Source organism: Salmo trutta, chromosome 13 (assembly GCF_901001165.1).
Source record: "Salmo trutta chromosome 13, fSalTru1.1, whole genome shotgun sequence".
NCBI lineage: Eukaryota > Metazoa > Chordata > Actinopteri > Salmoniformes > Salmonidae > Salmo > Salmo trutta.
This window is the reverse complement of record NC_042969.1, coordinates 64154114-64166105: the sequence shown is the minus strand read 5'-3', so window position 1 is coordinate 64166105 and position 11992 is coordinate 64154114. Positions and strand designations below refer to the sequence as shown.

Genomic DNA, 11992 nt, shown 5'->3' with positions numbered 1-11992 from the left:
GTGCGACTGACCAACACATTTATTTATGTGGAAATTAAATGTTTACTATTGGTATAATTTAGGGAGTCATCAGGTTTGAAGCAGGTATTTGGTAAGAGTTCTCCCTGGAAAGGGAACAAGCACAAACACGTCCCCAGCTATTCACCTGCCATGGGAACGGGAGCAGGTTAGACCAGTTTCCAGGAGGTGTTCTGTCTGTGGGGAGCCTTCTCTAGGTGTTCCTGGACAAGTTTTGTTGTATTGTAATATGAGTCTAGGATTATAGCCAGTCTCCCTAACGCTACCACAGACTGGTACAAGGCTGCTGCCAATTGTTAGGAAAATAGGCATTTTGCAACAACGAAACTATGCATTTCTGATTCATTTTGAGTCGCAAAGCTGCTCACACATATTTTGTTTGCGAATATTATAGTAACTACAGTAGCAGGAGCTAATATATACTACATAATTATGTTGAACTTAATCGTAGCTTCAGTTTTCATGACAAGGCTTGTGTTATTGATGCTTATCCTCACACAGCACTGAAGTCTTCAGTAAACAGAGATCAATCGTCTCTTTTTACTCCTCAGTTCCCCTTCGTATTAGGAAGTAACCACTGAGATCTTTGAATGTTTAGTTGACACTTTTTAAGTTATTTTTGTAGTTTGCATTTAACACCACATTTAATGAGCTTAATACAATGTGCTGGAGGCAAAACAGCAATAGGGTCAACCTGAGATCTGGTGTAAACCAGATCCTCTTTGGACCATTTCGACAGACAGACAGAAACAGACAGACAGACAGCTATTCAGTAAGACACTCACAGGATGATAATGTTCAGTACAGTTTAACTGAACCAGTACTTCACGTTGCTCCCTCTGGCTGCAAAAACATTATACACACACCCATAAACAACTCTGGCTGCAATCACCCCGTTCTGATCTGAAAAGGACATTCTGCATCTCACAAAAAACAGAGATTTCATAAGGTAATCCAGGGACATTCGGTGATGATTCAGTGATGATCATTTTCTAGCCTTCCAACAACCTGTAGTGGAGATCATCCAAGTGAGATGGTATGTGTTAGGTGTTGATTTCACTATCAGGTGGGCGGTATGAGAAAGCAGTGACCCCTGTTTTGAGCTATGACCCCAATGATGACCCCTGTTAGTGAGACAAGGGCCTATAATGGGCTATAGATCACATAGAGCTGCCCAGCCAACCCTAACAACCCTACCAGGACAGGACAGTTGTTTGATAAGTGTAGTGTAGCCACGCTTTATCATTTTATTTACATCCAGAGAACATCCATTACAACTTGAGTGAGCACGCTAACAAATAAGGGCAAACGGTGATAGGGCTACTAGAGTTTTTCCTGTTCAGGTGACATGTTTTTTTATGGTTTAAGACAAACTTTATTGAACAAAACAGGCAGAGAGAGACACATGTTCAGTGCCAGGCCTGTTCTGAACAGAGCAGTTTTTCCCAAGAGGTATAATGTGTCTGTCTAACTGACTGAACAAAGCCTGTCATTTTCTCTCGTTTGCAGAGACGGTGATTCAGCGTTTGGTGTTATTTGAATGTAAACTGACTCCACCTTACAGTCTTCTTAGCAGTATAAAGAAAGAAATAATCGGTTTATCCCACTCTTCTTTTCTTTCCCCCTCTCTCCATAACTGACTAAAGTATTATCCAGGGCATTCTGAGCCAAGGAGATCTGATATCGTCTTTAGAGGTCTGTGCTCTGACACAGAGCACCTTCTATCCAGACCAGACCTGAGAGACCTAGGGATAGGGAGTGACTGCTGCAGCCCAACACCAGCCCAGAGAACCAAGGGACCGAGAGAGACAACAGCCCAGAACCAAGGGACAAGGGGAGACTACGACAGCCCAGAATCAGGGACAGACATATTTTTTTTCAGACCACTGCCCCAGATCAAAGCACCAAGGACAAAGAGAGACAACAGCCACAGACCAGGACCAGAGCACCTAGGGACAGGGAGAGACTAGTTCCAGAGATGGCCTCGGCCGGCCTGGAGATCCTGGGTATGATCCTTTGTGTGTCAGGCTGGCTAGGGGTCATGGTGGCCTGTGGCCTGCCAATGTGGAGAGTAGCCGCCTACATTGGCCAGAACATCGTCATCTCTCAAGTGATCTGGGAGGGCCTGTGGATGAACTGTTCTGTCCAGAGCACGGGCCAGATGCACTGCAAAGTCCACGACTCCATGCTTGGGCTCCCTGTGGACCTACAGGCGGCCCGTGCCCTGGTCATTGTCTCTATGGTGCTGTGCATCATGGGCATCGGCCTGTCTGTAGCCGGGGCCAAGTGCACCAACTGCAGCTCAGACACAGGCAGCAAGCCTCGCATGGTGCTGGGGGCCGGGGTGTCCTTCATCGTGGCGGGGCTGTTGCTGCTGACGGCCGTATCGTGGACAGCTAACACCATCGTCTTGGATTTCTATGACCCGATGATGGAGGAGACGGGGAAGAGGGAGTTTGGGAACTCACTGTATTTTGGATGGGCTGCCTCCTGTCTGCTTCTCCTAGGGGGAGCTCTGCTCTGCTGCTCCTGCCCCCTGAAAGCACCCCAGGGTGTTAGCGGGGCTGGGTCTGGACCCAACAGTGTGGTGAACTACTCTGCGGTCAAATACCCCATGTCTGTCAATGGATATGTGAGGAGGGACTATGTGTGAGAGAGAGTGTGTTCAATGGCTTTTGTATAGAGACAGCCCCTTGAGACTGATGGGACTAAGGGGAAAGCTAGTGTTAGTGAACCCCCTTTCCTGACTGCACACTATAGGGTTAGTGAAGAATAAATGCAGTATGAACGATTGGCGATTAATGCTAGATTGTGTTTTACATATATGATTTCTGTAGAGTTGGAGACATGCATTTATAGACGATTCAAGTAAATGTAGATGGTAGGATTAGAGAAATATCTTATTCATGTTTTGCTGTTCGGAAATAGTTTTTGTACTAAATTTCACATGAATGTTACTCAATGATGACGATGTAGATCATGAACATTTTTCTTTAGATTAAAAAAAATAAAAATAACATTTCCATTTAACCTTAAGTCATTTTTGCCCACTCAGAATTTTCTTGCACATGACTGCAAATGATGATACAAAATTAAGATAAGTTCACTCTTGATTTCATAATGTGAGGAAATCATGCATTGCGCTAACTAATGTTTGTATACAAGCAACTTCTTTTTCTTTGCTTAATTGGCTTATAGCAGGGCAATTCCCATCTGAAAGTAATGTCTTATCGCAGAGGATGTCACCACAGGAATGTTATGTGAGTGAGGAGAGGTAGTCTTGCCTACATTTAAGGACAAATCTGGCTTAATCAGGTCAGGCTACCAACAGAACACTGAGACAGGAAAGGACAGGACATCCCATCGAAGACACAGGGTCTAAAGAAATAGACCAAAATATCGGGCAGGAATGCCTGCAGGTCCATATCACCTGAAATCTAGAAAACCGAGCACCTCTACCCCGCACAATACGGTTTATGATTTCAATGCATTTGTGAGCAGCAACATTGTCCCTTTTGTTCCATTTGGGTGAGTGAAACTGAGCCTGACAAAAAGCAGCCATTTTGATAAGGAGGGGAAGTAGGTAACCCACACTGTAATCATGGGGTGAACCAATTTCTTTCACAATGCTCCCATTTATTAAAGATAAGACAATGGCTTTATTTACATTGTAGTCTAAGAACAAGATAAGGGAAAATACTTTTAAGACAGTCTTATAGCATAGACTTAAAGTACTTCCTAGGGAAGTTTGAGTGTTGTACAAACAAACATAGCCTCCAATAGCTGTATTGTGACAGTCAATCTGTTCACTTGTGGAGTATAAGTACTCGTCTTTAACCAAGTCAAGTGCCTGTGTGTGGAACGTCCTATGCTGATAGAAACTTGTCTAACTTTGATCCCTAAATCTGTCAGCCAATCAAAAAGACAAAAGATAACGGATTCTCACTTTTTGTCATCAATCTTCAATGGCAGTCAGAAATAAGATATAATTTACTATGAAATTCAGGCTTGTCTGTTTCCTGAATCATGGCAGTGGGAAACAATGAGCACATGCAGATTTGCATTCATTCATTGTGCAACGTCATCTCCAAAAATGATCTTATCTGGTACCAGAGAGAGCGTTCATTGGCTCCTGACCCAGATCATTTCATTTTGAAAGAAACGGATCCAAGAAAGAGCCCTGCTGCTGGGGTTGGAAACCAGATTAAACAATATTAAGCAACTTTTTCTATAGGTCAATGGAAGTTTGTTTAAAAATATATTGATTATTAAAACCAATGCAATTCAGCTTATGACTTCATCGGGGTATTTGGGTTGGAAACTAGCCAATAGTGCTTGTATACAATAGGCTACCACAGTTCCTAGGCAGCTCTCTCTCAGGGTTAGCAGTAAGTCACAGAGGTTAATGCTCCATAGAGAGCTAAATATTTGTAAACTGGTAGACACCTGTTGAACGAACACATTAGTTAATGTTATTCCCAATTCCTCCACTTGTAATTATTAACTTGTCTATTCTTAACCTGTTCGTTATCCTTTAACTATTTAGCATCGGTACTTTGGCCATTTATTGACCTTCCCCCTCAGCCCAAACAGCGGGGGAACAACCATGGCCCAACCGTTCAATCATTAATCTGTGCAGCCAAGCCGTTCACATGGGGGTTGTTGAGAAGAGAGAAAAGAAAAAACATTTGAAAACCTCCTTGGCCAATCCCCATGAGACTACCTTCTGTTGGTGGAGTGCTATAAAGATAGCTCTGAGTATACAGACGGTGAGAATTCCAAAGCAGAACCCAGACAGTGAAACACTTTTGTGTGTGAAGTTGAGAAAGTTAAGAGAGTGAAGACACATGTAGACTTGCTTACAAAGGAAGGTAAAACAACAAAATGGCTGTGTTGGGACTAGAGATCTTGGGGGTGATCCTGGCTGCCCTGGGTTGGATATTGAGCATCGTGTCCTGCGCCCTGCCCATGTGGAGGGTGTCCGCTTTCATCGGGGTCAACATCATCACGGCTCAGACCATCTGGGAGGGCATCTGGATGACCTGTGTGGTGCAGAGCACGGGCCAGATGCAGTGTAAGGTCTACGACTCCATGCTAGCCCTCAGCTCTGACCTGCAGGCAGCCCGAGCCCTCACAATCATCTCTATAGTTGTGGGCATCACGGGGGTGCTGGTGGCCGTGGTGGGGGCTAAGTGTACCAACTGTGTTGAGGACGAGACGGCCAAGGCCCAGGTGATGATCGCAGCGGGGGTGGCCTTCATCGTAGCATCCCTGACCCAGCTGATCCCTGTGTCCTGGTCAGCCAACAGCATCATCATGGATTTCTATAGTCCTATCACTCCTGAGGCTCAGAAAAGGGAGATTGGAGGGGCTCTCTACCTGGGCTGGGCAGCAGCCGCATTTCTCCTCATCGGGGGGTGCATCCTGTGCTGTAGTTGCCCCCCACAGCCTGAGAAGAGGTATGCAGGGCCGCCCTCGCGGATGGTGTACTCCCCAACCAGGTCTGTGGCCCCCAGCAGCTATGACAAAAGAGACTATGTTTGAACTGACCAGGGTATCTGGCAGAAGCTGCTTTCTGCTCACCTTTTTCCCACAGTGGATGAAGGATATCTGATACCAACTTTGAATTGTAGAACATATCAAATGGGGGTGATTTCTACTGAAACTATTTTGTTATATGTTTTGACATGAAGAAAATACTGCTTTTTAGTGGATCATTTTTGATGGTGCTCTGTTGAAGAGGAACAACATCAAACTGGACTTGATGTACTTGTATTTCATACTGTATGCCTATTTAAAACAAACATAGGTGTTGTAAATATTGTTTTGGAATCTTAATATTTGAAAGGAGTTTAATTAAAACCATCTGCATTGTTAGATTTTATATTCTATAGACTGAATTAATAACAGCTTATGTTGTGCATATGTTGGATAACAATGTGCCAAATACTGACAGTTTAGCATCTTTCGTTAAGTGTGAAATATTTTATTTTGATGTTTAAAGTGTGTCAATTTCACAGTAAAAACTGTTTCATAATACTTGCATTTTTTTTCTTCAAATATTTTAATACGATGACAGAAAAATACATTGTTGCTATATGTTACTTTATACAGTACATTTCATTAACATTAGTAAGTGCTTTGCTACATGAGAAGTGCCACTAAGTCCTGTGGTACTAGCTATGCCGTTTACCAGAAAAATATGTTTGAATCTGCTGCCAAAAAAAGACGTAGGCTAAGGCTAACTGCCTCTGTGTCATTCATTCTGCCCAGATCAGGATATAACAGGCATTTTTTTTCACTGATCCTTGGGTATCTATGGTAAAGATGTGTTGAGTTGGATTGTCTTTCATAGCTGCTATCTACCTGGCTGACTCTCATATCTGTTGGCCCTTAGATAACAAGAAGCCTTGCTTTGTCAGCCCCCCACTATTCAGCCATTCCAAAATGGCCCCCAGAACATTGGGTCCATTTCATAGCACGAGGGAGGTCAGAGTGAGTTATCAACACTGGGCCATGAAATGTTGGGGGAAAGACTATTATCCCAGTTTCTGGGGCATAATTAGGGGAGACACTCCAGTTGTAAGGAATTCAAGGGCACTGGAGTCAGTGACAGACAGACATGGCCATTAGACCACATCAAATAGAGTGAACAAGATAGCTTATTGCAAAGGAACTGAGGTCAGGCATTCTTCTTTTACAAGCTGCTTCAAATAATGTTGTGAGAGAGTGATTGCTCTGAGGAGACAAGATTAGGGCTAATCTATTAATGAGTAAAGAGCAATTCCACCACTCTTCAACCTCATTTTCATTATGTCCAACACATTATGTAAAAACTGTGCATTTATTTAAAAGGTTAAACGGTTCTACCCAATGACATCATCAAAAGTTAAAACATTTTGAAAACAGTGATTTTCAAACACTATGAGATTCGCAGTGATGTGGGGAGCAAGATAATACCCTCCCTCTGGCTAGTAACTCCTTGCAGGTTTTGAAAGTCGCTATAGGTTTTCTACTTTTAATCTCACACTGTGATGTCACAGATAAGCTTTTTTTTTTACCTTCCAGGGCTCCTCCCTTCAGCTGATCTGGGATATAAAGGATACCAGAACATCACACATCACACACTCACAGGTACTCAGGCTAAATTAAATCAATTGGTGTTATTGTCTCTGGCTCTGTCTGGTCTCTTTCTTTCTCACAGATCCTCTGTCAGATCCTCTCAGGTCTCTCAGGTGTGACGGAACACGGAGCACTGAACGGAACACCGAAGGAGCTCCAGTAACATCAGGATTACCACCATGTCTGCAGGGTTGGAGTTAGTGGGGATCGCTCTATGCATATTAGGATGGATCATTGCCATCGTGTCCTGCACCCTGCCCATGTGGCGAGTAACGGCCTTCATCGGCAGCAACATTGTCACGGCTCAGATAATCTGGGAGGGTCTGTGGATGACCTGTGTGGTCCAGAGCACAGGTCAGATGCAGTGTAAGGTCTATGACTCCATGCTGGCTCTCTCCCAGGACCTCCAGGCCACCAGGGCCCTCACGGTCATCTCCATCCTCCTGGCCATCCTGGCCGTGCTCATTGCCATCACTGGCGCCAAGTGCACCAACTGCATCGAGGATGAGGCATCCAAAGCTAAAGTCATGATAATCTCTGGGGTGTTCTTCATCGTGTCAGGAGTCATGCAGCTGATCCCAGTGTCCTGGTCGGCCAACACTATCATCAGGGACTTTTACATCCCGCTGCTGACTGATGCACAGCGCAGAGAGCTAGGGGCAGCGCTCTACATTGGCGGGGGGCCTCAGCCCTTATGATCCTCGGGGGAAGCCTCCTCTGCTACTCCTGTCCCCCTCGGGAGTACAATCCCTCACAGATGGCATACTCTGCCCCAGGCTCTGCCCCAGGTGGGCCCGGGTTCCAGAGAAAAGACTATGTGTGATGGGACGATGGATGGGACAAGGACTATTTATGTAACAACAAAACGTTATTCTACACCTGTTTCTAATGGTGTGTCTAAGAAAGGGCTTCATGAATCCCAAGGAGACTCCGGGATGAAGGGATGTGTTTGTTTAGGCTTTTTTTACCATTGTTTTGTTGGATTTGTCTATGTGTGTACAGTATTTGTCTCTGTAGTATCTATTCTGAAAGGAAAGCATAGAAATTCTGGCTGTGTAAGAAAAACATTTGAGAAGGATCGTGTTCTTTTCATTTGGGTTTAATGAGAACAAAGGAAATGAAGAATAAGATCAGTAGTTAGTAAATGTATTCATTATTAACACGTTTTAAGGGTTGGATTATTGGTGAGCTATGCATATTCATTGAAACTATAGCAAGCTCATTTAAAAACATTCACAAGCCTCATATAATTATTTACATAATGTTTGTACTTTTTTGAATATTCCTCTCTAAGATGTTAGTCATTGAGTCCATTAATATATTAAATCACTAACATTGAATTATTTTCCTAGCTTCAGGCAACTACACTACATCAAATGATATCTTGTAGAATATTCAATCACTATCTTCTCATTGACATTTCTCTATGTTATTGGCTCATATAAATGAGGCATTGCTTAGGCTTCAGAAACTAAGGAACACTGTTAAAAAGTCAACATTTGACTGATGCTTTCACAAAAAGATAGAGGTGGAAAGGTTTTTATTTTACTGCAAGAATACAGTAGAGTGTACAAAATCAGTATGTTCACATCGTTTTTAAGGAACTATGTTTCTTTTTTATGTAGGCTTTTTTTTATGTTGGGAAATGTTGTATATTTTTTCCCAAATCATTTGTGAAAGAGATGCATTTGTGTGATGGTGATGTTCTATCATCAGTGTTAAGGGTGTGACTGTGTGATGTACTCATCTGTTTGGACCCGAGCAAGAGGAGCGGCTGCCGTGGCAGCAGCTACCGTAATTTCCGGACTATAAGCCGCTACTTTTTTCCCACGCTTTGAACCTCGCGGCTTAAACAATGACGCGGCTAATATATGGATTTTTCCCGCTTTCATATATATATATTAAAAAAAATTAAAAACACATTCTGTGACGTGCTCTGTTTTTTGGCGGCATGAAGCTTTCTTTAGACCAATGAAATTGCCGAACGGGTTAAGGTCAAACAACTTTTTTGTTTACTGTTTAGATTAAATTGAGCGCGCTCAAACTTCCCATCATTCTGATTACGGTAGTCATTTTGTCACCCTCATCATGGCAAAGACACGGAGAAATGCATATGATGCAGCTTTCAAGTTGAAGGCGATTGATCTGGCTGTTGGAAAAGGAAATAGAGCTGCTGCATGGGAGCTTGGTCTGGAGCAATGACTTTCTTGGTAGGCTACTGTTTACTGCTAATTTTTTTTTTTTGTTACAAGCCGTGTTTCGTTAAAGCCTATTTCTTTTTGTTACAAGCCGTGTTATGTTAAAGCCTATTTATTTTTTGTTACAAGCCGTGTTATGTTAAAGCCTATTTATTTTTTGTTACAAGCCGTGTTTCGTTAAAGCCTATTTATTTTTGTTACAAGCCGTGTTATGTTAAAGCCTATTTATTTTTGTTACAAGCCATGCTTCGTTAAAGCCTATTTATTTTTGTTACAAGCCGTGTTACGTTAAAGCCTATTTATTTTAGTTACAAGCCGTGTTTCGTTAAAGCCTGTGTAAAGATAATTTGTTTCAATGTACCGGTAGGCACCTGCGGCTTATAGACATGTGCGGCTTATTTATGTTCAAAATAAAAATTACAAATTAATTCAGTGGGTGCGGCTTATATTCAGGTGCGCTCAATAGTCCGGAAATTACTGTAATTGGGATCCAAATAAAATACAAAATACTACTAACATACAGAGTACTGTATCTATCTGTACTGAATGCTGTCACCTGAACTCCAGACAGATGACAGATGTATTAAACAGAGTGTGGATAGCAGTGCACAGAGGGAATGGGGAACAGGTTGGGAGCAGACAAACTGAAGGCCTCAGTGTTTTGGGGCAATGAGGAGTAACGGGGGCATTGTGCACCTGTGTCCAGCCAGAACAGTGCTAATGTGTGTGTTAGTCCTGCAGTGTTAACTGCACATCACCTGCTTTTTAATAAAGATAGTTGTTGTTTTATAAAGGTTTGCACCTCAACTGATTTAATTCAGAAAGCAATAATCAATTTTGGATATTTTCCTCTTGAATTACCATCTGCACACAGAGGTTCACACTATCAACAATATATTTGTTGGACTTCAGCAGTTTTGTAATGTATTTTTTTAACCTAATGAGAAGGTGACGGATGCTGGGATAAGGATCAGTACATGAGCCAGTGTAATGGTAGCCTGATATGCAATCCAAGAGGCCATGTTACCGGCCACTAATCAGCAACTTCATCACAACAGCTCTAAACAATTACCAACAAGAGATCACCTCATAGGTGCAGGTGACAAATGTTATGTCAGCAGAGAAGGACAAAGAAGACTGAAAGAAATAATGAAAAGGTAGAATTATAATCAGTAGCAGCAGGCCTAGAGTATATGTCATCTCAATTAAGGAAATAGAAATACACAGGAGTCAAATTTTCAATTCTTTCTATAAGTAATTTCAAGTCTGTTTCCTGCATGCTGGCTGTGACTTTAAGACTTCCAGTCTCATGTTTAAAACAAGGTACTAAATGAAAGTTAGGATAATGGGATATAATTTATATTTCTAAGAGGGTTGGATATCTTGGAAGTGTGATGTCCAAAAGCTTCAGTTTCAACACATGTAGAGCTGGCGAGAGACTATTATTAGACTGACCACGTTCAGTGGTACCTGCTACATATGAAGTTCAGATGGCTTTTTCTACATAAGACGGGCAGTATAGTGTGTTTGAAGGGTGTTAATCGTTAGTATATTTGGTTTGGGGGTTATACAGCAGTCAGTGCAACATATTAAATTGAAAGGACTAAGGAAAGTAATGTTGACATAGTAAACAAAGCATTCTATGACATGTGTCATAAAATTGGAGTTCAGAGGTGGCGAGAGACTATTATTAGACTGATCACGTTTAGTGGTACCTACTGTGTTACATATGCAGTTTAGATGTCTCTCTCTCTCGCTCTGCTGGCTCTGGACAGCGAAACCCTGGCTGATCACATGACCGATACTGAGCTATGTGAAGGACGGAACAGAGAGAGAAGTCGCTAGTCTGCTGGAGTTTCCAGGGAAAAGGCCTTCCTTTATTCATCCACCATGAAAGGAACAACACAGCCCCTTTGAGTGGGTCCTGTCCGGTCTACTCTGTCAGAACAAAAACTTAGACACTACCGTTGACTCACATGCTCCCACAATAAAAAATATGCTAAGACCTACAGTATGGTTCCAGTGGCATGTTGCTTTGCAGATGAGGCACAATATTTTTGGTGCAATAAACCAAGTGTGGCTAACAAAGTGGCTGATCTGCGGAAGCTACTTCCAGACATTTCTTAATATGTTGGTTTGTCTTCTTCCTCTATCTTCATCAATAAATTGAAGATAAACTAACAACTAACAGCTAACAGCCAACAGATAATGATATCATGAAGCAGGTGAGCATAATGATATCATGAAGCAGGTGGGCATAATGATATCATGAAGCAGGTGAGCATAACGTCTTTATCTAGGTCCATCCACACACAGCCAATCATTCTAGATCTATTTTGTGGCGGTTTCACAACTGTCTTAAAGGTCCAATCAGCAGTTGAAACAATACTAAAGAGTACTCCCTGCCATTGTTTCGGTAAAAAGCTGAGGGATGATCCACTCTCAAATTCATAGACAGAGCTATGGATACAAGGACTGACCATCCATGATATGAAAATGATAGTTTTAACCATGTTTTGAGGCCATAAAGTGTTTGTTAGTATTTACTTTGTTTACAAACATTGGAGTAAAACAAGCTTATATTTTGGGTTCTGATGGGGTACGACAGTTAAACTAAGCTCATGAGGCATTTATAAGTTATATTCTTCAAGAAT

At 42.3% G+C, this 11992-nt stretch overlaps 2 protein-coding genes and 1 pseudogene across 2 annotated transcripts; all 3 read left to right on the top strand.

Annotated features, from left to right (window-relative positions):
• Positions 1 to 1671: 1671 nt before the first annotated feature.
• Positions 1672 to 3048, top strand: LOC115204934 (claudin-4-like). Its single transcript, XM_029770514.1, has one exon. The coding sequence runs from the start codon at positions 1997 to 1999 to the stop codon at positions 2669 to 2671; it is 675 nt and encodes a 224-aa protein (XP_029626374.1). The 5' UTR covers positions 1672 to 1996; the 3' UTR covers positions 2672 to 3048.
• Positions 3049 to 4665: 1617 nt separating this feature from the next.
• LOC115206300 (claudin-3-like) lies at positions 4666 to 6057 on the top strand. Its single transcript, XM_029773090.1, has one exon. It carries the CDS (start codon positions 4903 to 4905, stop codon positions 5560 to 5562), a length of 660 nt encoding a protein of 219 aa, XP_029628950.1. The 5' UTR covers positions 4666 to 4902; the 3' UTR covers positions 5563 to 6057.
• Positions 6058 to 6152: 95 nt separating this feature from the next.
• Positions 6153 to 9001, top strand: LOC115206301 (claudin-3-like; annotated as a pseudogene).
• Positions 9002 to 11992: the final 2991 nt, after the last annotated feature.

Excerpts from the sequence above, each read along its gene's own strand:
- LOC115204934 (XM_029770514.1), top strand. The coding sequence starts at position 1,997 with ATGGCCTCGGCCGGCCTGGAGATCCTGGGTATGATCCTTTGTGTGTCA.
- LOC115206300 (XM_029773090.1), top strand. The coding sequence starts at position 4,903 with ATGGCTGTGTTGGGACTAGAGATCTTGGGGGTGATCCTGGCTGCCCTG.